This window comes from Leuciscus leuciscus, assembly GCF_965113295.1.
Source record: "Leuciscus leuciscus genome assembly, chromosome: 5".
In the NCBI taxonomy this organism is placed as follows: domain Eukaryota; kingdom Metazoa; phylum Chordata; class Actinopteri; order Cypriniformes; family Leuciscidae; genus Leuciscus; species Leuciscus leuciscus.
Window position 1 is genome coordinate 14,647,416 of NC_138729.1, and position 26,540 is coordinate 14,673,955.

At 42.8% G+C, this 26,540-nt stretch overlaps 1 protein-coding gene across 1 annotated transcript in view; it reads left to right on the top strand.

Moving 5' to 3' along the window:
• The window catches only part of LOC309499905 (uncharacterized protein), a 42,425-nt gene that overhangs the window by 10,519 nt on the left and 5,366 nt on the right, over window positions 1–26,540 (top strand). The window contains exon 2 of the mRNA XM_082171435.1: window positions 26,374–26,539. Within this exon, the coding sequence (XP_082027561.1) occupies window positions 26,374–26,539 (166 nt within the window). The remainder of the gene's footprint in view (window positions 1–26,373; window position 26,540) is intronic.

The following is a 26,540-nucleotide window of genomic DNA, read 5'->3' on the forward strand; positions in this document are numbered from 1 at the left end:
ACCCAAAATAGCCTAGCAACCACCCAAAATACCTTAGCAACCACCCAGAACACCCTAGCAACCTCCCAAAATACCCTAGCCTAGCAACACCATAGCAACATCCTAGCAACCGCCTAGCAAAAAACTTTCTGCTCCAAACTTTCTCAAGCCAACTTAAAGTTTGTCTCGACGAACTTTCGCATCTAGTTATGTTGGCTTGAGAAAGCCAATATATTGAAATCCTATTTAAACTTATTAAGTTGGCTTGAGAGAGCCAACATATTGAAATCCTATTTAAACTTATTATTATTATTATTATTAGTGGTGCTTTTTCAAAGCACCACTAGTGTTATTGTCACTCATACTTATTATTCTTATTTTTATTATTAGTGGTGCTTTTCAAAGCAACACTATTGTTATCCTCCATACTTATTATTATTCTTATTATTATTATTATTCTGGACAAAAGTTTGGCGCGTAACTCGTCCCGCACCGTTTGTCACAGACCCATGAATGAGGTGTCAAATCGACCAGCGTATTGAGGAGAGGTGTGCTATGACTTTTATAAGCGATCGGGGGTACGGTGTTCGCCCCAGGGGCGAAAAAGCGGCCGAAAAATCCCATAGACTTAACATTGCGACGAACTTTGATGACTCGTAGCTCTGAGTGAGGATTTCGCAGAAACGTGTGATTTGCCACATTTGAAGAGGCTGACAGGCTCTGTAAGAACATACCTCACAATGGGGTAAAAGTTGCACCCCTGGGGGGCAGGAGCTGCCCAAAGTTTCCCATTGACTTACTATGGTGTAGGACGGCCCATGAAATGGGCCGTCCTACACCATAGCATGTGTTTTTCCTACTATGGTAAATTACATAAGGTTTTTGTATTGAACGTAGCTCTGGATCACAGTGTCATAGAGACAAGGGGGCGGGCTCATTTTACTCAGACGACCAATCAGTCTCTCAGGATCATTGTGAAGCTATCAAGCCACGCCCTAGCAACCATTTAGAGCACCTTAGCAACAAGTTCCATAGACTTCCATTGAAAGAGATCAAAGGGATATCTCTGGACTGAATTGTCATAGAAACATGAGGGTGGTCTCATTTGACTCGGGGCAGCAAACAGCCAATCATGAATCACCTCAACACTTCCTAGCCCATCCCTAGCAACCATTGTCGAGCACCTTAGCAACAAAAATCCAAAGAGGGATATCTTCCATTCTGAATGTCACAGAGGCATGGGAGTTGGTTTATATCATTCATACTGACAAGCAGCCTTTGGAGTTTCATGACTGGCAGCTGCCAAGCCACTCCCTAGCAACCAAATAGAGTACCCTAGAAACCAAAATCCAGAGAGGGATATCTTCCATTCTGTATGTCACAGAGGCATGGGAGTTGGTTTATATCATTCATACTGACAAGCAGCCTTTGGACTTTCATGTTTGGCAGCTGCCAAGCCACACCCTAGCAACCAAACAGAGTACCCTAGCAACCAAAATCCAAAGAAGGATATCTTCCATTCTGAATGTCACAGAGGCATGGGAGTTGGTTTATATCATTCATAGTGACAAGAAGCCTTTGCAGTTTAATCATTGGCAGTTGTCAAGCAACTCCATAGCAACCAAACAGAGTACCCTAGCAACCAAAATCCAAAGAGGGATATCTTCCATTCTGAATGTCACAGAGGCATGGGAGTTGGTTTATATAATTAATACTGACAAGCAGCCTTTGGAATTTCATGATTGGCAGCTGCTAAGCCACTCCCTAGCAACCAAACCGAGTACCCTAGCAACCAAAATCCAAAGAGGGATATCTTCCGTTCTGAATGTCACAGAGGCATGGGAGTTGGTTTATATCATTCATAGTGGCAAGAAGCCTTTGGAGTTTCATCATTGGCAGCTGCCTAGCAACTCCATAGCAACCAAACAGAGTACCCTAGCAACCAAAATCCAAAGAGGGATATCTTCCATTCTGAATGTCACAGAGGCATGGGAGTTGGTTTGTATCATTCATACTGACAAGAAGCCTTTGGAGTTTCATCATTGGCAGCTGCCTAGCAACTCCATAGCAACCAAACAGAGTACCCTAGCAACCAAAATCAAAAGAGGGATATCTTCCATTCTGAATGTCACCGAGGCATGGGAGTTGGTTTATATCATTCATAGTGACAAGAAGCCTTTGCAGTTTCATCATTGGCAGCTGCCAAGCAACTCCATAGCAACCAAACAGAGTACCCTAGCAACCAAAGTCCAAAGAGGAATATCTTCCATTCTGAATGTCACAGAGGCATGGGAGTTGGTTTATATCATTCATACTGACAAGCAGCCTTTGGAGTTTCATGATTGGCAGCTGCCAAACCACTCCCTAGCAACCAAACAGAGTACCCTAGCAACCGTTTATCAAGACCCATGTCTTTTCATCAGAACATCGTATAGAGATGGGGTTTGGCTCTTTTGTTTCGTTTGGGAAACAGTCTGTAAAATATCACCACGGTTACTGTGTATTCACACCATAGCAACCGTTTAGAGCCACCTAGCAACCATATTGAAACATATAGAAGCCATATTTCAGCTCCACAACATCGTACAGACATGGTTGTTGGCTCGTATGCAATCATGTACAACACCCTAGCAACCGAGTGGTGAGTTTTGCCACTGCAAGCACCACTTCACATTTTCTTCAGGAAATGTACATTCTAGTGTTGTGATTACTATTCACCTAGACAAAACTTTGGCGCGTAACTCGCCCCACACCGTTTGTCACAGACCCCTGAATGAGGTGTCAAATCGACCGGTTTATTGAGGAGAGGTGTGCTATGACTTTTATAAGCGATCGAGTGTAAGATGTTCGTCTGGCGGGTGAAAAATTTGCCGAAAAATGTCCCATAGACTTAACATAGGCACAAAATTTGAAAAATCTTTTCTTTGGCTCAGAAGGTCATAGAGGCTTGGGGTTGGGCTCTTTTGATTCGTCCTATCAAGCAGCCAATAAGTAGTGACATAACAACTTCATTGCCACGCCCTAGCAACCAGTTACAGGCCCCTAGCAACCATTGAACAACCTTTATAAGCCATATCACAGTAACAAACCGTAAAAACACAGAGTTGGGCATTTTTTGACCCAGACCTGCAAATATTCTTTAAATATTACCCCATAAACTGTATAAACAAACCTTAGCAACCATTTGGAGTACCCTAGCAACCGTACAAACACATGAATAAGCTATATCTCAGCACCAGAACATCTTATAGACATGGGGGTGTGCTTGTTTGTTTCGGTTGGGAAACCAGTCTGTAAATATCATCATGGTAACTGTGTAACCACACCTTAGCAACCGTTTAAAGCTACCTAGCAACCATATTGCAACATATAGAAGCCATATTTCAGCTCCACAAAATCGTACAGACATGTTTGTTGGTTCGTATGCAATCATGTACCACACACTAGCAACCGAGAGGCGAGTTTTGCCACTGCAAGCACCACTTCACATTTTCTTCAGGAAATGTACATTCTAGTGTTGTGATTACTATTCACCTAGACAAAACTTCGGCGCGTAACTCGCCCCACACCGTTTGTCACAGACCCCTGAATGAGGTGTCAGATCGACCGGTTTATTGAGAAGAGGTGTGCTATGACTTTTATAAGCGATCGGGTGTACGATGTTCGTCTGGCGGGCAAAAAACTTGCCGAAAAATGTCCCATAGACTTAACATAGGCACAAAATTTGCAAAATCATATCTTTGGCTCAGAAGGTCATAGAGCCTTGGGGTTGGGCTCTTTTGATTCGTCCTATCAAGCAGCCAATAAGTAGTGACATAACAACTTCATAGCCACGCCCTAGCAACCAGTTACAGGTCCCTAGCAACCATTGAACAACATTTACAAGCCATATCTCAGCAACAAAACATTGTACAAACACAGAGATGGGCATTTTTTGACCCAGACCTGCAAATACTCTTTAAATATTACCCATAAACTGTATAAACAAACCTTAGCAACCATTTGGAGTACCCTAGCAACCGTACAAACACATAATTGGGCTATATCTCAGCACAAAAACATCGTATAGACATGGGGATGTGTTTGTTTGTTTTGGTTGGGAAACCAATCTGTAAATATCATCATGGTCACTGTGTAACCACACCTTAGCAACAGTTTAAAGCTACCTAGCAACCATATTGCAACATATAGAAGCCATATTTCAGCTCCACAACATCGTACAGACATGGTTGTTGGCTCGTATGCAATCATGTACAACACCCTAGCAACCGGGTGGCGAGTTTTGCCACTGCAAGCACCACTTCACATTTTCTTCAGGAAATGTACATTCTAGTTAGTGGTGCTTTTTTAAAGCAACACTATTGTTATTGTTAATACTTATTATACACAAAGTTTGGCGCGTAACTTGCCCCGCACCGTTTGTCACAGACCCCTGAGTGAGGTGTCAAATCGACCGGCTCATTGAGGAGAGGTGTGCTATGACTTTTCTAAGCGATCGGGTGTACGATGTTTGCACAGCGGACGAAAAAGCGGCCAAAAAAGTCCCATTGACTTTACATGGGGAGTTCTAAAAACATTTGAATCCCAACTGCCGTTTTCACACACACCACTCCAAAGGGCCTGACACCCCTGCGTTTCTCTCCCTCTCTCTCTCCCTCAGAGGATTTATATTATCAAGCAGCCAATAAGTAATGGCCTAAAATCTTCATAGCCACACCCTAGCAACCAGTTACAGCACCCTAGCAACCACTCTGAGCTCCCTAGCAACCACCCTAAACCAATAAATAATATAAAAAATTTGTTTTTACATTTTTTTAAGCAATATCACTCGTAGCCTTGCGATATTGCTCCATGCTTGTGCCTATTCGGCCATAGGCACGAGGCCGCAGGCCGAGTGCCGTACTGAAGGAACTCGTTATTAAAGATTTTAAGAACTCTATAAAAACTCCATAGTAACCATATTTGACAACTACCAACCACCTAGTAACACCATAGCAACTACCAAAAATACCTTAGCAACCACCCTGAACACCCTAGCAACGTCTAGAAATGCTCTAGTAACCACCAAAAAACTCTAGCAACCACCCAGAACACCATAGCAACTGCCTAGCAACAACCCAGAACACCTAGCAACTGCCTAGTAACCACCCAGAACGCCTAGCAACCACCCAGAACACCCTAGCAACTGCCTAGCAACGCCCTAGCATCCACCCAGAATACCATAGCAACTGCCTAGCAACACCATAGCAACCACCTAGCAATGCCCTAGCAACCACCAAGAATACCCTAGCAACTGCCTAGCAACCACCAATAATACCCTAGCAACTGCCTAGCAACCACCCAGAACACCTTAGCAACTGCCTAGAAACCACCCAGAACACCCTAGCAACTGCCTAACAACGCCCTAGCATCCACCCAGAATACCATAGCAACTGCCTAGCAACACCATAGCAACCACCCAGAACACCCTAGCAAACACCTAGCAACGCCCTAGCAACCACCCAGAACACCCTAGCAACCACCTCGCAACAGCATCTTGCTAAAAACATGCTAGCAACATGCTAATCATGCTAGCATCATGCTAGCAAAATGCTAATCAAGCTAGCATCATGCTAACAACATGCTAATCATGCTAGCATCATGCTAGCAACATGCTAATCAAGCTAGCATCATGCTAGCATCATGCTAATCAAGCTAGCAACATGCTAGCAACATGCTAATAAAGCTAGCATTATGCTAGCAACATGCTAATCAAGCTAGCATAATGCTAGCAACATGCTAATCATGTTAGCATCTAGCTAAAAACATGCTAGCAAAATGCTAATCATGTTAGCATCTTGTTAAAAGCATGCTAGCAACATGCTAATCATGCTAGCATCATGCTAACAACATGCTAATTATGCTAGCATTATTCTAACAACATGTTAATCATAGTAAAGCATGCTGGAATGTGGTAAATCGTAGTAAATCATCTTAGAAACATGGTAAATCGTGGTAAATAATGCTAAAACGTGGTATATCATGGTATCACAACATGTTAATTGTGTTAGCATCTGCCCAGTGGCGAGTTTTGCCACTGCAAGCACCACTTCACATTTTCTTCAGGAAATGTACATTCTAGTTATTATTCTTATTAGTGGTGCTTTTCAAAGCAACACTATTGTTATCCTCCATACTTATTATTATTCTTATTATTATTATTATTCTGGACAAAAGTTTGGCGCGTAACTCGTCCCGCACCGTTTGTCACAGACCCATGAATGAGGTGTCAAATCGACCAGCGTATTGAGGAGAGGTGTGCTATGACTTTTATAAGCGATCGGGGGTACGGTGTTCGCCCCAGGGGCGAAAAAGCGGCCGAAAAATCCCATAGACTTAACATTGCGACGAACTTTGATGACTCGTAGCTCTGAGTGAGGATTTCGCAGAAACGTGTGATTTGCCACATTTGAAGAGGCTGACAGGCTCTGTAAGAACATACCTCACAATGGGGTAAAAGTTGCACCCCTGGGGGGCAGGAGCTGCCCAAAGTTTCCCATTGACTTACTATGGTGTAGGACGGCCCATTTCATGGGCCGTCCTACACCATAGCATGTGTTTTTCCTACTATGGTAAATTACATAAGGTTTTTGTATTGAACGTAGCTCTGGATCACAGTGTCATAGAGACAAGGGGGCGGGCTCATTTTACTCAGACGACCAATCAGTCTCTCAGGATCATTGTGAAGCTATCAAGCCACGCCCTAGCAACCATTTAGAGCACCTTAGCAACAAGTTCCATAGACTTCCATTGAAAGAGATCAAAGGGATATCTCTGGACTGAATTGTCATAGAAACATGAGGGTGGTCTCATTTGACTCGGGGCAGCAAACAGCCAATCATGAATCACCTCAACACTTCCTAGCCCATCCCTAGCAACCATTGTCGAGCACCTTAGCAACAAAAATCCAAAGAGGGATATCTTCCATTCTGAATGTCACAGAGGCATGGGAGTTGGTTTATATCATTCATACTGACAAGCAGCCTTTGGAGTTTCATGACTGGCAGCTGCCAAGCCACTCCCTAGCAACCAAATAGAGTACCCTAGAAACCAAAATCCAGAGAGGGATATCTTCCATTCTGTATGTCACAGAGGCATGGGAGTTGGTTTATATCATTCATACTGACAAGCAGCCTTTGGACTTTCATGTTTGGCAGCTGCCAAGCCACACCCTAGCAACCAAACAGAGTACCCTAGCAACCAAAATCCAAAGAAGGATATCTTCCATTCTGAATGTCACAGAGGCATGGGAGTTGGTTTATATCATTCATAGTGACAAGAAGCCTTTGCAGTTTAATCATTGGCAGTTGTCAAGCAACTCCATAGCAACCAAACAGAGTACCCTAGCAACCAAAATCCAAAGAGGGATATCTTCCATTCTGAATGTCACAGAGGCATGGGAGTTGGTTTATATAATTAATACTGACAAGCAGCCTTTGGAATTTCATGATTGGCAGCTGCTAAGCCACTCCCTAGCAACCAAACCGAGTACCCTAGCAACCAAAATCCAAAGAGGGATATCTTCCGTTCTGAATGTCACAGAGGCATGGGAGTTGGTTTATATCATTCATAGTGGCAAGAAGCCTTTGGAGTTTCATCATTGGCAGCTGCCTAGCAACTCCATAGCAACCAAACAGAGTACCCTAGCAACCAAAATCCAAAGAGGGATATCTTCCATTCTGAATGTCACAGAGGCATGGGAGTTGGTTTGTATCATTCATACTGACAAGAAGCCTTTGGAGTTTCATCATTGGCAGCTGCCTAGCAACTCCATAGCAACCAAACAGAGTACCCTAGCAACCAAAATCAAAAGAGGGATATCTTCCATTCTGAATGTCACCGAGGCATGGGAGTTGGTTTATATCATTCATAGTGACAAGAAGCCTTTGCAGTTTCATCATTGGCAGCTGCCAAGCAACTCCATAGCAACCAAACAGAGTACCCTAGCAACCAAAGTCCAAAGAGGAATATCTTCCATTCTGAATGTCACAGAGGCATGGGAGTTGGTTTATATCATTCATACTGACAAGCAGCCTTTGGAGTTTCATGATTGGCAGCTGCCAAACCACTCCCTAGCAACCAAACAGAGTACCCTAGCAACCGTTTATCAAGACCCATGTCTTTTCATCAGAACATCGTATAGAGATGGGGTTTGGCTCTTTTGTTTCGTTTGGGAAACAGTCTGTAAAATATCACCACGGTTACTGTGTATTCACACCATAGCAACCGTTTAGAGCCACCTAGCAACCATATTGAAACATATAGAAGCCATATTTCAGCTCCACAACATCGTACAGACATGGTTGTTGGCTCGTATGCAATCATGTACAACACCCTAGCAACCGAGTGGTGAGTTTTGCCACTGCAAGCACCACTTCACATTTTCTTCAGGAAATGTACATTCTAGTGTTGTGATTACTATTCACCTAGACAAAACTTTGGCGCGTAACTCGCCCCACACCGTTTGTCACAGACCCCTGAATGAGGTGTCAAATCGACCGGTTTATTGAGGAGAGGTGTGCTATGACTTTTATAAGCGATCGAGTGTAAGATGTTCGTCTGGCGGGTGAAAAATTTGCCGAAAAATGTCCCATAGACTTAACATAGGCACAAAATTTGAAAAATCTTTTCTTTGGCTCAGAAGGTCATAGAGGCTTGGGGTTGGGCTCTTTTGATTCGTCCTATCAAGCAGCCAATAAGTAGTGACATAACAACTTCATTGCCACGCCCTAGCAACCAGTTACAGGCCCCTAGCAACCATTGAACAACCTTTATAAACCATATCACAGTAACAAACCGTAAAAACACAGAGTTGGGCATTTTTTGACCCAGACCTGCAAATATTCTTTAAATATTACCCCATAAACTGTATAAACAAACCTTAGCAACCATTTGGAGTACCCTAGCAACCGTACAAACACATGAATAAGCTATATCTCAGCACCAGAACATCTTATAGACATGGGGGTGTGCTTGTTTGTTTCGGTTGGGAAACCAGTCTGTAAATATCATCATGGTAACTGTGTAACCACACCTTAGCAACCGTTTAAAGCTACCTAGCAACCATATTGCAACATATAGAAGCCATATTTCAGCTCCACAAAATCGTACAGACATGTTTGTTGGTTCGTATGCAATCATGTACCACACACTAGCAACCGAGAGGCGAGTTTTGCCACTGCAAGCACCACTTCACATTTTCTTCAGGAAATGTACATTCTAGTGTTGTGATTACTATTCACCTAGACAAAACTTCGGCGCGTAACTCGCCCCACACCGTTTGTCACAGACCCCTGAATGAGGTGTCAGATCGACCGGTTTATTGAGAAGAGGTGTGCTATGACTTTTATAAGCGATCGGGTGTACGATGTTCGTCTGGCGGGCAAAAAACTTGCCGAAAAATGTCCCATAGACTTAACATAGGCACAAAATTTGCAAAATCATATCTTTGGCTCAGAAGGTCATAGAGCCTTGGGGTTGGGCTCTTTTGATTCGTCCTATCAAGCAGCCAATAAGTAGTGACATAACAACTTCATAGCCACGCCCTAGCAACCAGTTACAGGCCCCTAGCAACCATTGAACAACATTTACAAGCCATATCTCAGCAACAAAACATTGTACAAACACAGAGATGGGCATTTTTTGACCCAGACCTGCAAATACTCTTTAAATATTACCCATAAACTGTATAAACAAACCTTAGCAACCATTTGGAGTACCCTAGCAACCGTACAAACACATAATTGGGCTATATCTCAGCACAAAAACATCGTATAGACATGGGGATGTGTTTGTTTGTTTTGGTTGGGAAACCAATCTGTAAATATCATCATGGTCACTGTGTAACCACACCTTAGCAACAGTTTAAAGCTACCTAGCAACCATATTGCAACATATAGAAGCCATATTTCAGCTCCACAACATCGTACAGACATGGTTGTTGGCTCGTATGCAATCATGTACAACACCCTAGCAACCGGGTGGCGAGTTTTGCCACTGCAAGCACCACTTCACATTTTCTTCAGGAAATGTACATTCTAGTTATTATTATTATTCTGGACAAAAGTTTGGCGCGTAACTCGTCCCGCACCGTTTGTCACAGACCCATGAATGAGGTGTCAAATCGACCAGCGTATTGAGGAGAGGTGTGCTATGACTTTTATAAGCGATCGGGGGTACGGTGTTCGCCCCAGGGGCGAAAAAGCGGCCGAAAAATCCCATAGACTTAACATTGCGACGAACTTTGATGACTCGTAGCTCTGAGTGAGGATTTCGCAGAAACGTGTGATTTGCCACATTTGAAGAGGCTGACAGGCTCTGTAAGAACATACCTCACAATGGGGTAAAAGTTGCACCCCTGGGGGGCAGGAGCTGCCCAAAGTTTCCCATTGACTTACTATGGTGTAGGACGGCCCATGAAATGGGCCGTCCTACACCATAGCATGTGTTTTTCCTACTATGGTAAATTACATAAGGTTTTTGTATTGAACGTAGCTCTGGATCACAGTGTCATAGAGACAAGGGGGCGGGCTCATTTTACTCAGACGACCAATCAGTCTCTCAGGATCATTGTGAAGCTATCAAGCCACGCCCTAGCAACCATTTAGAGCACCTTAGCAACAAGTTCCATAGACTTCCATTGAAAGAGATCAAAGGGATATCTCTGGACTGAATTGTCATAGAAACATGAGGGTGGTCTCATTTGACTCGGGGCAGCAAACAGCCAATCATGAATCACCTCAACACTTCCTAGCCCATCCCTAGCAACCATTGTCGAGCACCTTAGCAACAAAAATCCAAAGAGGGATATCTTCCATTCTGAATGTCACAGAGGCATGGGAGTTGGTTTATATCATTCATACTGACAAGCAGCCTTTGGAGTTTCATGACTGGCAGCTGCCAAGCCACTCCCTAGCAACCAAATAGAGTACCCTAGAAACCAAAATCCAGAGAGGGATATCTTCCATTCTGTATGTCACAGAGGCATGGGAGTTGGTTTATATCATTCATACTGACAAGCAGCCTTTGGACTTTCATGTTTGGCAGCTGCCAAGCCACACCCTAGCAACCAAACAGAGTACCCTAGCAACCAAAATCCAAAGAAGGATATCTTCCATTCTGAATGTCACAGAGGCATGGGAGTTGGTTTATATCATTCATAGTGACAAGAAGCCTTTGCAGTTTAATCATTGGCAGTTGTCAAGCAACTCCATAGCAACCAAACAGAGTACCCTAGCAACCAAAATCCAAAGAGGGATATCTTCCATTCTGAATGTCACAGAGGCATGGGAGTTGGTTTATATAATTAATACTGACAAGCAGCCTTTGGAATTTCATGATTGGCAGCTGCTAAGCCACTCCCTAGCAACCAAACCGAGTACCCTAGCAACCAAAATCCAAAGAGGGATATCTTCCGTTCTGAATGTCACAGAGGCATGGGAGTTGGTTTATATCATTCATAGTGGCAAGAAGCCTTTGGAGTTTCATCATTGGCAGCTGCCTAGCAACTCCATAGCAACCAAACAGAGTACCCTAGCAACCAAAATCCAAAGAGGGATATCTTCCATTCTGAATGTCACAGAGGCATGGGAGTTGGTTTGTATCATTCATACTGACAAGAAGCCTTTGGAGTTTCATCATTGGCAGCTGCCTAGCAACTCCATAGCAACCAAACAGAGTACCCTAGCAACCAAAATCAAAAGAGGGATATCTTCCATTCTGAATGTCACCGAGGCATGGGAGTTGGTTTATATCATTCATAGTGACAAGAAGCCTTTGCAGTTTCATCATTGGCAGCTGCCAAGCAACTCCATAGCAACCAAACAGAGTACCCTAGCAACCAAAGTCCAAAGAGGAATATCTTCCATTCTGAATGTCACAGAGGCATGGGAGTTGGTTTATATCATTCATACTGACAAGCAGCCTTTGGAGTTTCATGATTGGCAGCTGCCAAACCACTCCCTAGCAACCAAACAGAGTACCCTAGCAACCGTTTATCAAGACCCATGTCTTTTCATCAGAACATCGTATAGAGATGGGGTTTGGCTCTTTTGTTTCGTTTGGGAAACAGTCTGTAAAATATCACCACGGTTACTGTGTATTCACACCATAGCAACCGTTTAGAGCCACCTAGCAACCATATTGAAACATATAGAAGCCATATTTCAGCTCCACAACATCGTACAGACATGGTTGTTGGCTCGTATGCAATCATGTACAACACCCTAGCAACCGAGTGGTGAGTTTTGCCACTGCAAGCACCACTTCACATTTTCTTCAGGAAATGTACATTCTAGTGTTGTGATTACTATTCACCTAGACAAAACTTTGGCGCGTAACTCGCCCCACACCGTTTGTCACAGACCCCTGAATGAGGTGTCAAATCGACCGGTTTATTGAGGAGAGGTGTGCTATGACTTTTATAAGCGATCGAGTGTAAGATGTTCGTCTGGCGGGTGAAAAATTTGCCGAAAAATGTCCCATAGACTTAACATAGGCACAAAATTTGAAAAATCTTTTCTTTGGCTCAGAAGGTCATAGAGGCTTGGGGTTGGGCTCTTTTGATTCGTCCTATCAAGCAGCCAATAAGTAGTGACATAACAACTTCATTGCCACGCCCTAGCAACCAGTTACAGGCCCCTAGCAACCATTGAACAACCTTTATAAGCCATATCACAGTAACAAACCGTAAAAACACAGAGTTGGGCATTTTTTGACCCAGACCTGCAAATATTCTTTAAATATTACCCCATAAACTGTATAAACAAACCTTAGCAACCATTTGGAGTACCCTAGCAACCGTACAAACACATGAATAAGCTATATCTCAGCACCAGAACATCTTATAGACATGGGGGTGTGCTTGTTTGTTTCGGTTGGGAAACCAGTCTGTAAATATCATCATGGTAACTGTGTAACCACACCTTAGCAACCGTTTAAAGCTACCTAGCAACCATATTGCAACATATAGAAGCCATATTTCAGCTCCACAAAATCGTACAGACATGTTTGTTGGTTCGTATGCAATCATGTACCACACACTAGCAACCGAGAGGCGAGTTTTGCCACTGCAAGCACCACTTCACATTTTCTTCAGGAAATGTACATTCTAGTGTTGTGATTACTATTCACCTAGACAAAACTTCGGCGCGTAACTCGCCCCACACCGTTTGTCACAGACCCCTGAATGAGGTGTCAGATCGACCGGTTTATTGAGAAGAGGTGTGCTATGACTTTTATAAGCGATCGGGTGTACGATGTTCGTCTGGCGGGCAAAAAACTTGCCGAAAAATGTCCCATAGACTTAACATAGGCACAAAATTTGCAAAATCATATCTTTGGCTCAGAAGGTCATAGAGCCTTGGGGTTGGGCTCTTTTGATTCGTCCTATCAAGCAGCCAATAAGTAGTGACATAACAACTTCATAGCCACGCCCTAGCAACCAGTTACAGGCCCCTAGCAACCATTGAACAACATTTACAAGCCATATCTCAGCAACAAAACATTGTACAAACACAGAGATGGGCATTTTTTGACCCAGACCTGCAAATACTCTTTAAATATTACCCATAAACTGTATAAACAAACCTTAGCAACCATTTGGAGTACCCTAGCAACCGTACAAACACATAATTGGGCTATATCTCAGCACAAAAACATCGTATAGACATGGGGATGTGTTTGTTTGTTTTGGTTGGGAAACCAATCTGTAAATATCATCATGGTCACTGTGTAACCACACCTTAGCAACAGTTTAAAGCTACCTAGCAACCATATTGCAACATATAGAAGCCATATTTCAGCTCCACAACATCGTACAGACATGGTTGTTGGCTCGTATGCAATCATGTACAACACCCTAGCAACCGGGTGGCGAGTTTTGCCACTGCAAGCACCACTTCACATTTTCTTCAGGAAATGTACATTCTAGTGTTGTGATTACTATTCACCTAGACAAAACTTCGGCGCGTAACTCGCCCCACACCGTTTGTCACAGACCCCTGAATGAGGTATCAAATCGACTGGTTTATTGAGGAGAGGTGTGCTATGACTTTTATAAGTGATCGTGTGTAAGATGTTCGTCTGGCGGGCGAAAAATTTGCCGAAAAATGTCCCATAGACTTAACATTGGCACAAAATTTGCAAAATCATATCTTTGGCTCAGAAGGTCATAGAGCCTTGGTGTTGGGCTCTTTTGATTCATCCTATCAAGCAGCCAATAAGTAGTGACATAACAACTTCATAGCCACGCTCTAGCAACCAGTTACAGGCCCCTAGCAACCATTGAACAACATTTACAAGCCATATCTCAGCATCAAAACATTATAAAAACACAGAGTTGGGCATTTTTTGACCCAGACCTGCAAATACTCTTTAAATATTACCCCATAAAATGTATAAACAAACCTTATCAACCATTTGGCGTACCCTAGCAACCATACAAACACATGAATGAGCTATATCTCAGCACCAGAACATCGTATAGACATGGGGGTGTGCTTGTTTGTTTCGGTTGGGAAAACAGTCTGTAAATATCATCATGGTAACTGTGTAACCACACCTTAACAACCGTTTAAAGCTACCTAGCAACCATATTGCAACATATAGAAGCCATATTTCAGCTCCACAACATCGTACAGACATGGTTGTTGGCTCGTATGAAATCATGTACAACACCGTAGCAACCGAGTGGCGAATTTTGCCACTGCAAGCACCACTTCACATTTTCTTCAGGAAATGTACATTCTAGTGTTGTGATTACTATTCACCTAGACAAAACTTCGGCGTGTAACTCGCCCCACACCGTTTGTCACAGACCCCTGAATGAGGTGTCAAATCGACCGGTTTATTGAGGAGAGGTGTGCTATGACTTTTATAAGCGATCGGGTGTAAGATGTTCGTCTGGCGGGCAAAAAAATTGCCGAAAAATGTCCCATAGACTTAACATAGGCACAAATGTTGAAAAATCATTTCTTTGGCTCAGAAGGTCATAGAGGCTTGGGGTTGGGCTCTTTTGATTCATCCTAGCAAGCAGCCAATAAGTAGTGACATAACAACTTCATAGCCACGCCCTAGCAACCAGTTACAGGCCCCTAGCAACCATTGAACAACCTTTACAAGCCATATCTCAGCAACAAAACATTGTAAAAACACAGAGTTGGGCATTTTTTGACCCAGACCTGCAAATACTCTTTAAATATTACCCCATAAACTGTATAAACAAACCTTAGCAACCATTTGGAGTACCCTAGCAACTGTACAAACACATGAATGAGCTATATCTCAGCACCAGAACATCGTATAGACATGGGGGTGTGCTTGTTTGTTTCGGTTGGGAAACCAGTCTGTAAATATCATCATGGTAACTATGTAACCACACCTTAGCAACCGTTTAGAGCCACCAAGCAACCATATTGCAACATATAGAAGCCATATTTCAGCTCCACAACATCGTACAGACATGGTTGTTGTTTCGTATGCAATCATGTACAACATCCTAGCAACCGAGTGGCGAGTTTTGCCACTGCAAGCACCACTTCACATTTTCTTCAGGAAATGTACATTCTAGTTAAGTTGGCTTGAGAAAGCCAACATATTGAAATCCTATTTAAACTTATTATTAATATTATTAAGTTGGCTTGAGAAAGCCAACATATTGAAATCCTATTTAAACTTATTATTAAGTTGGCTTGAGAAAGCCAACATATTGAAATCCTATTTAAACTTATTATTATTCTTCTGTAAATAACTGTTGACTCAAACTCGCCCTAGAGCTTTAACTCTACATACTCCAAACTCGGCTCAGACACTCAAACTGATCTGAAGTTTTATGCTATATCTTTTCAGACTGATCGGACTTACGGTTTTCCTACAAATGACGATCAAAACTCGGAAAAACTCCCATTGACTTAACATTGGGCATTCTAAAAAAATTCAAACTCACCAACCGACAAAAATTCAAATCTAAATCCCTTGAAAACTAAATCAAACTGCCATTCTATATATATTAGCCAATGAAACTCATTTAAACTAATAAACTCTAATCTCATACACTTATAAACTAATTAACTTAAATTTAATAACTAATTAACTAATAAACTCATGAATTCATAGACTTATGAACTCTTAAACTCATAAATTAATAAACTCTGAACTCTAAACTCATTTAAACTTATAAACTCTAAACTCAAAAACTTGTACACTTATAAACTTATCAATTTATACACTTATAAACTCTAAACTCTGAGTGTGTGTGTGTGTGTGTATCTATCTATCTACCGCTCTGAATACCATAGCAACCACCCAGAACACCCTAGCAACCACCTAGCAACCACCCAGAACACCCTAGCAACCACCCAAAAGACCCTAGCAACCACCCAAAAGACCCTAGCAACCACCCAAAACACCCTAGCAACCGCCTAGCAACCACCCAGAACACCCTAGCAACCACCCAAAACACCCTAGCAACCACCCAAAATACCCTAGCAACACCATAGCAACCACACAAAACATCCTAGTAACCACCCATAACACCCTAGCAACCGCCTAGCAACCACCCAGAACACCCTAGCAACCACCCAAAAGACCCTAGCAACCACCCAAAAGACCCTAGCAACCGCCTAGCAACCACCCAGAATACCCTAGCAACCACCCAAAACACCCTAGCAACCACCCAAAACACCCTAGCAACCGCCTAGCAACCACCCAGAATACCCTAGCAACCACCCAAAACACCCTAGCAACCACCCAGAACACCATAGCAACCGCCTAGCAACCACCCAAAAGACCCTAGCAACCGCCTAGCAACCACCCAGAATACCCTAGCAACCACCCAAAACACCCTAGCAACCACCCAAAAGACCCTAGCAACCGCCTAGCAACCACCCAAAAGACCCTAGCAACCACCCAAAACACCCTAGCAACCGCTTAGCAACCACCCAAAAGACCCTAGCAACCACCCAGAACACCCTAGCAACCGCCTAGCAACCACCCAAAAGACCCTAGCAACCACCCAAAAGACCCTAGCAACCACCCAAAATATCCTAGCAACCACCCAGAATACCCTAGCAACCACCCAAAACACCCTAGCAACCACCCAGAACACCCTAGCAACCGCCTAGCAACCACCCAAAAGACCCTAGCAACCAGCCAAAAATCCCCTAGCAACCACCCAGAACACCCTAGCAACCGCCTAGCAACCACCCAAAATACCCTAGCAACCGCCTAGCAACCACCCAAAAGACCCTAGCAACCACCCTAAATATCCTAGCAACCGCATAGCAACCACCCAGAATGCCCTAGCAACCACCCAAAACACCCTAGCAACCACCCAGAACACCCTAGCAACCGCCTAGCAACCACCCAAAAGACCCTAGCAACCACCCAAAATATCCTAGCAACCGCCTAGCAACCACCCAGAATACCCTAGCAACCACCCAGAATACCATAGCAACCACCCAGAACACCCGAGCAACCGCCCTAAATACCCTAGCAACATCATAGCAACCACCCATAACATCCTAGCAACCGCCTAGCAAAAAACTTTCCGGTCCAAACTTTCTCAAGCCAACTTAAAGTTTGTCTCGATGAACTTTCGCATCTAGTTAATATTATTATTATTATTATTATTCTTCTGTGAATAACTGTTGACTCAAACTCGCCCTAGAGCTTTAACTCTACATACTCCAAACTCGGCTCAGACACTCAAACTGATCTGAAGTTAGTTGCTTTATCTTTTCAGACTGATCGGACTTACGGTTTTCCTACAAATGACGATCAAAACTCGGAAAAACTCCCATTGACTTAACATTGGGCATTCTAAAAAAATTCAAACTCACCAACCGACAAAATTTCAAATCTAAATCCCTTGAAAACTAAATCAAACTGCCGTTCTATATATATTAGCCAATGAAACTCATTTAAACTAATAAACTCTAATCTCATACACTTATAAACTAATTAACTTAAATTTAATAACTAATTAACTAATAAACTCATGAATTCATATACTTATGAACTCTTAAACTCATAAATTAATAAACTCTGAACTCTAAACTCATTTAAACTTATAAACTCTAAACTCAAAAACTTGTACACTTATAAACTCATCAAACTTGTACACTTATAAACTCATCAATTTATACACTTATAAACTCTAAACTCATAAACTCTGAGTGTGTGTGTGTGTGTGTGTGTGTATGTGTGTGTGTGTGTGTGTGTGTGTGTGTGAGCGAGGTAGTCTGTTTGTGTGTGTGTGTGTGTGTGTGTGTGTGTGTGTGTGTGTGTGTGTGTGTGTGTATATCTATCTATCTAACTTATTTATCTATCTATCTCTCTGTCATGAACTTCAAACTACTTTAAACTTTAAACCAATTTAAATTTCTTAAGTTTAAAGCTCCCAGCTCCCAAGCAACTCCATAGCAACCAAACTTGAGTATCCTAGCAACCGTTTTGCAAGACCTATATCTCTGTATCAGAACATTGTATAGAGATGAGGTTTGGCTCTTTTGACTCATGCTAGCAAACAGCACTTTCAACATGCTACACATGCTAGCAGTGAATAGCTACATGCTAATAGCGATTAGTTAAGTAAGAACTCTATAAAAACTCCATAGTAACCATCTGTGACAACTACCAACCACCTAGTAACACCATATCAACCGCTCTGAATACCATAGCAACCACCCAGAACACCCTAGCAACCACCCATAACACCCTAGCAACCACCCAAAATATCCTAGCAACCGCCTAGTAACCACCCAGAATACCCTAGCAACCACCCAGAACACCCTAGCAACCGCCTAGCAACCACCCAAAAGACCCTAGCAACCACCCAAAAGACCCTAGCAACCGCCTAGCAACCACCCAAAAGACCCTAGCAACCACAAAAAATAGCCTAGCAACCACCCAAAATACCCTAGCAACCGCCTAGCAACCACCCAAAAGACCCTAGCAACCACCCAGAATACCCTAGCAACCACCCAGAACACCCTAGCAACCACCCAAAACACCCTAGCAACCGCCTAGCAACCACCCAGAATACCCTAGCAACCACCCAAAACACCCTAGCAACCACCCAGAACACCCTAGCAACCGCCTAGCAACCACCCAAAAGACCCTAGCAACCGCCTAGCAACCACCCAGAATACCCTAGCAACCACCCAAAACACCCTAGCAACCACCCAGAACACCCTAGCAACCGCCTAGCAACCACCCAAAAGACCCTAGCAACCGCCTAGCAACCACCCAGAATACCCTAGCAACCACCCAAAACACCCTAGCAACCACCCAGAACACCCTAGCAACCGCCTAGCAACCACCCAAAAGACCCTAGCAACCACCCAGAACACCCTAGCAACCGCCTAGCAACCACCCAAAAGACCCTAGCAACCGCCTAGCAACCACCCAGAATACCCTAGCAACCACCCAAAACACCCTAGCAACCACCCAGAACACCCTAGCAACCGCCTAGCAACCACCCAAAAGACCCTAGCAACCGCCTAGCAACCACCCAGAATACCCTAGCAACCACCCAAAACACCCTAGCAACCTCCCAGAACACCCTAGCAACCGCCTAGCAACCACCCAAAAGACCCTAGCAACCACCCAAAAGACCCTAGCAACCGCCTAGCAACCACCCAGAATACCCTAGCAACCACCCAAAACACCTTAGCAACCACCCAAAAGACCCTAGCAACCACCTAGCAACCACCCAAAACACCCTAGCAACCGCCTAGCAACCACCCAAAAGACCCTAGCAACCACCCAGAACACCCTAGCAACCGCCTAGCAACCACCCAGAACACCCTAGCAACCACCCAAAACACCCTAGCAACTGCCTAGCAACCACCCAAAAGACCCTAGCAACCACCCAAAATATCCTAGCAACCACCCAAAACACCTTAGCAACCGCCTAGCAACCACCCAAAATACCCTAGCAACACCATAGCAACCACCCATAACATCCTAGAAACCGCCTAGCAAAAAATGTTCCGGTCCAAACTTTCTCAAGCCAACTTAAAGTTTGTCTCGACGAACTTTCGCATCTAGTTATTATTATTCTTCTGTGGAAACCGTTGACTCAAACTCGCCCTAGAGCTTTAACTCTACATACTCCAAACTCGGCTCAGACAATCAAACTGATCTGAAGTTAGTTGCTATATCTTTTCAGACTGATCGGACTTACGGTTTTCCTACAAATGACGATCAAAACTCGGAAAAACTCCCATTGACTTAACATTGGGCATTCTAAAAAAATTCAAACTCACTAACCGACAAAAATTCAAATCTAAATCCCTTGAAAACTAAATCAAACTGCCATTCTATATATATTAGCCAATGAAACTCATTTAAACTAATAAACTCTAATCTCATACACTTATAAACTAATTAACTTAAATTTAATAACTAATTAACTAATAAACTCATGAATTCATAGACTTATGAACTCTTAAACTCATAAATTAATAAACTCTGAACTCTAAACTCATTTAAACTTATAAACTCTAAACTCAAAATCTTGTACACTTATAAACTCATACATTTATACACTTATAAACTCTAAACTCATAAACTCTGAGTGTGTGTGTGTCTGAGTGAGTGTGTGAGGGAGGTAGTCTGTTTGTGTGTGTGTGTGTGTGTGTGTGTGTGTGTGTGTGTGTGTATCTATCTATCCACCGCTCTGAATACCATAGCAACCACCCAGAACACCCTAGCAACCGCCCAAAAGACCCTAGCAACCGCCTAGCAACCACCCAGAATACCCTAGCAACCACCCAAATCACCCTAGCAACCACCCAGAACACCCTAGCAACCGCCTAGCAACCACCCAAAAGACCCTAGCAACCGCCTAGCAACCACCCAAAAGACCCTAGCAACCACCCAGAACACCCTAGCAACCGCCTAGCAACCACCCAGAATACCCTAGCAACCACCCAAAAGACCCTAGCAACCACCCAAAAGACCCTAGCAACCACCCAACAGACCCTAGCAACCACCTAGCAACCACCCAGAATATCCTAGCAACCACCCAAAACACCCTAGCAACCACCCAAAAGACCCTAGCAACCACCTAGCAACCACCCAGAATATCCTAGCAACCACCCAAAACACCCTAGCAACCACCCAAAAGACCCTAGCAACCGCCTAGCAACCACCCAAAAGACCCTAGCAACCACCCAGAATACCCTAGCAACCGCCTAGCAACCACCCAAAAGACCATAGCAACCACCCAAAATACCCTAGCAACCACCCAGAATACCCTAGCAACCACCCAAAATACCCTAGCAACCACCTAGCAACCACCCAAAAGACCCTAGCAACCACCCTAAATATCCTAGCAACCGCATAGCAACCACCCAGAATACCCTAGCAACCACCCAAAACACCCTAGCAACCACCCAGAACACCCTAGCAACCGCCTAGCAACCACCCAAAAGACCCTAGCAACCACCCAAAATATCCTAGCAACCACCCAGAATACCCTAGCAACCACCCATAACACCCTAGCAACCACCCAAAAGACCCTAGCAACCACCCAGGACACCCTAGCAACCACCTAGCAACCAACCAGAACACCCTAGCAATTGCCCAAAACACCCTAGAAACACCATAGCGACCACCCATAACATCCTAGCAACCGCCTATCAAAAAACTTTACGGTCCAAACTTTCTCAAGCCAACTTAAAGTTTGTCTCGACGAACTTTCGCATCTAGTTATTATTATTATTCTTCTTACTAAAACTGTTGACTCAAACTCGCCCTAGAGCTTTAACTCTACATACTTCAAACTCGGCTCAGACACTCAAACTGATCTGCAGCTATATGCTATATCTTTTCAGACTGATCGGACTTACGGTTTTCCTACAAATGACGATCAAAACTCGGAAAAACTCCCATTGACTTAACATTGGGCATTCTAAAAAAATTCAAACTCACCAACCGACAAAAATTCAAATCTAAATCCCTTGAAAACTAAACCAAACTGCCATTCTATATATATTAGCCAATGAAACTCATTTAAACTAAAAAAACTCTAATCTCATACACTTATAAACTAATTAACTTAAATTTAATAACTAATTAACTAATAAACTCATGAATTCATAGACTTATGAACTCTTAAACTCATAAATTAATAAACTCTGAACTCTAAACTCATTTAAACTTATAAACTCTAAACTCAAAAACTTGTACACTTATAAACTCATCAATTTATACACTTATAAACTCTAAACTCATAAACTCTGAGTGTGTGTGTGTGTGTGTGTCTGAGTGAGTGTGTGAGCGAGGTAGTCTGTTTGAGTGTGTGTGTGTGTGTGTGTGTGTGTGTATCTATCTATCTACCGCTCTGAATACCATAGAAACCACCCAGAACACCCTAGCAACCACCTAGCAACCACCCAGAACACCCTAGCAACCACCCAAAAGACCCTAGCAACCACCCAAAATATCCTAGCAACCACCCAGAACACCCTAGCAACCACCTAGCAACCACCCAAAACACCCTAGCAACCACCCAAAAGACCCTAGCAACCACCCAAAATACCCTAGCAACACCATAGCAACCACACAAAACATCCTAGTAACCACCCATAACACCCTAGCAACCGCCTAGCAACCACCCAGAACACCCTAGCAACCACCCAAAACACCCTAGCAACCACCCAAAAGACCCTAGCAACACCATAGCAACCACACAAAACATCCTAGTAACCACCCATAACACCCTAGCAACCGCCTAGCAACCACCCAGAACACCCTAGCAACCACCCAAAAGACCCTAGCAACCACCCAAAAGACCCTAGCAACCACCTAGCAACCACCCAGAATACCCTAGCAACCACCCAAAACACCCTAGCAACCACCCAAAACACCCTAGCAACCGCCTAGCAACCACCCAGAATACCCTAGCAACCACCCAAAACACCCTAGCAACCACCCAGAACACCATAGCAACCGCCTAGCAACCACCCAAAAGACCCTAGCAACCACCCAGAATACCCTAGCAACCACCCAAAAGACCCTAGCAACCACCCAAAAGACCCTAGCAACCACCCAGAATACCCTAGCAACCACCCAAAACACCCTAGCAACCACCAAAAAGACCCTAGCAACCGCCTAGCAACCACCCAGAATACCCTAGCAATCACCCAAAACACCCTAGCAACCACCAAAAAGACCCTAGCAACCGCCTAGCAACCACCCAAAAGAACCTAGCAACCACCCAAAACACCCTAGCAACCACCTAGCAACCACCCAAAAGACCCTAGCAACCACCCAAAAGACCCTAGCAACCACCCAGAACACCCTAGCAACCGCCTAGCAACCACCCAGAATACCTTAACAACCGCCTAGCAACACCATAGCAACCACCCAGAACACCCTAGCAACCGCCTAGCAACACCCTAGCAACCACCCAAAATACCTTAGCAACCGCCTAGCAACAACATAGCAACCACCCAGAACACCCTAGCAAACCGCCTAGCAACCACCCAGAATACCCTAGCAACTGCTTAGCAACACCATAGCAACCACCCAGAATACCCTAGCAACCGCCTAGCAACACCATAACGACCACCCATAACATCCTTGCAACTGCCTAGCAAAAAACATTCTGGTCCAAACTTTCTCAAGCCAACTTAAAGTTTGTCTCGACGAACTTTCGCATCTAGTTATTATTCTTCTTCTGAGACTAAAAAAATATAACTTTAATACAGCCTAGAGCTTTAACTCTACATACTCCAAACTCGGCTCAGACCTTCAGACTATTCTGACTCGGTATGCTATATCTTTTCTAACTGATCGGACTTACGGTTTTCCTAAAAATGACGATCAAAACTCGGAAAAACTCCCATTGACTTTTTCAAACTGACCAACCGACAAAAATTCAAATCTAAATCCCTTGAAGACTAAACCAAACTGCCGTTCTATATACTATATGAGCCATTGAGACTCATTTAAACTAATAAACTCATCTATCTATCTACTTCAAACTAAATTAAACTTCAAACTAAATTAAACTTCAAACTAAATTAAACTTCAAACTAAATTAAACTTTAAACTTCAAACTAATTTAAACTTTAAACTAATTTAAACTTCAAACTACTAAATTTACTTCATTTAAACTAATAAACTCATCTATCTATCTACTTCAAACTAAATTAAACTTCAAACTAAATTAAACTTCAAACTAAATTAAACTTCAAACTAAATTAAACTTTAAACTTCAAACTAATTTAAACTTTAAACTAATTTAAACTTCAAACTACTAAATTTACTTCATTTAAACTAATAAACTAATCTATCTATCTACTTCAAACTAAATTAAACTTCAAACTAAATTAAACTTCAAACTAAATTAAACTTCAAACTAAATTAAACTTCAAACTAAATTAAACTTTAAACTTCAAACTAATTTAAACTTTAAACTACTAAATTTACTTCATTTAAACTAATAAACTCATCTATCTACTTCAAACTAAATTAAACTTCAAACTAAATTAAACTTCAAACTAAATTAAACTTCAAACTAAATTAAACTTCAAACTACTAAATTTACTTCATTTAAACTTATAAACTCTAAACTCATACACTTATAAACTAATTAACTTATAAACTCATGAATTCATAGACTTATGAACTCTTAAACTCATAAATGTATAAACTCTGAACTCTTAAACTCAAACTTATAAACTGTAAACTCATTTAAACTTATAAACTCTAAACTCAAAAACTCATACACTTATAAACTAATTAACTTATAAACTCATGAATTCATAGACTTATGAACTCTTAAACTCATAAATGTATAAACTCTGAACTCTTAAACTCAAACTTATAAACTGTAAACTCATTTATACTTATAAACTCTAAACTCATAAACTCTGAGTGTGTGTGTGTGTCTGAGTGAGTGTGTGAGCGAGTTAGTGTGTGTGTGTGTGTCTGTCTGTCTATCAATCTAACTTATCTATCTATCTATCTATCATAAACTTCAAACTACTTTAAACTACTTTAAGCTTCAAACCACTTTAAACTTCTTAATTTAAATATACCAGCTCCAAAGCAACGCCATAGCAACCAAACTTGAGTACCCTAGCAACCGTTTTGCAAGACCTATATCTCTGTATCAGAACATCGTATAGAGATGAGGTTTGGCTCTTTCGACTCATGCTAGCAAACAGCACTTTCAACATGCTACACATGCTAGCAGTGAATAGCTACATGCTAATAGCGATTAGTTAAGTAAGAACTCTATAAAAACTCCATAGAAAACCATCTGTGACAACTTCCAACCAACCTAGTAACACCATATCAACCGCTCTGAATACCATAGCAACCACCCAGAACACCCTAGCAACCACCTAGCAACCACCCAGAACACCCTAGCAACCACCCAAAAGACCCTAGCAACCACCCAAAATATCCTAGCAACCACCCAGAACACCCTAGCAACCTCCTAGCAACCACCCAAAACACCCTAGCAACCACCCAAAACACCCTAGCAACCACCCAGAACACCCTAGCAACCGCCTAGCAACCACCCAAAAGACCCTAGCAACCACCCAGAATACCATAGAACCACCCAAAATACCCTAGCAACCGCCTAGCAACCACCCAAAATAGCCTAGCAACCACCCAAAATACCCTAGCAACCACCCAAAATACCCTAGCAACCGCCTAGCAACCACCCAAAAGACCCTAGCAACCACCCAAAATACCCTAGCAACCGCCTAGCAACCACCCAGAATACCCTAGCAACCACCCAAAACACCCTAGCAACCACCCAAAAGACCCTAGCAACCACCCAGAATACCATAGCAACCACCCAAAATACCCTAGCAACCGCCTAGTAACCACCCAAAAGACCCTAGCAACCACCCAGAACACCCTAGCAACCGCCTAGCAACCACCCAAAAGACCCTAGCAACCACCCAAAAGACCCTAGCAACCACCCAGAACACCCTAGCAACCGCCTAGCAACCACCCAAAAGACCCTAGCAACCGCCTAGCAACCACCCAAAAGACCCTAGCAACCACCCAGGACACCCTAGCAACCACCCAGAGCACCCTAGCAACCTCCCAAAATACCCTAGCAACACCATAGCAACATCCTAGCAACCGCCTAGCAAAAAACTTTCTGCTCCAAACTTTCTCAAGCCAACTTAAAGTTTGTCTCGACGAACTTTCGCATCTAGTTACATTATGAGATGCTACATTTCTCAATTACATAAACATTTAGACATCTTTCTTTTTTACTTTGATAATCCAGTTGATTTGCAAAAGATTTGTCTGGTAAGTCCCTGCCTACCATTATGAATACATTGATACTTATCTGCCTGTGCATTTGTTTTACAGGTTAAGAAATTGGAGGTACTTGGCTATAAGCCAATTCTCTTCATTTCTAAAGAGAAAAGAAATGGGTTTGTGGCTGAAGTCATCACTTCAATGGGTCCATTTGCAGTGGGACCACTTCAAACCATCTTTGAAAGGATGACTAGCCTTTATGAAATCTGTATTAAAAG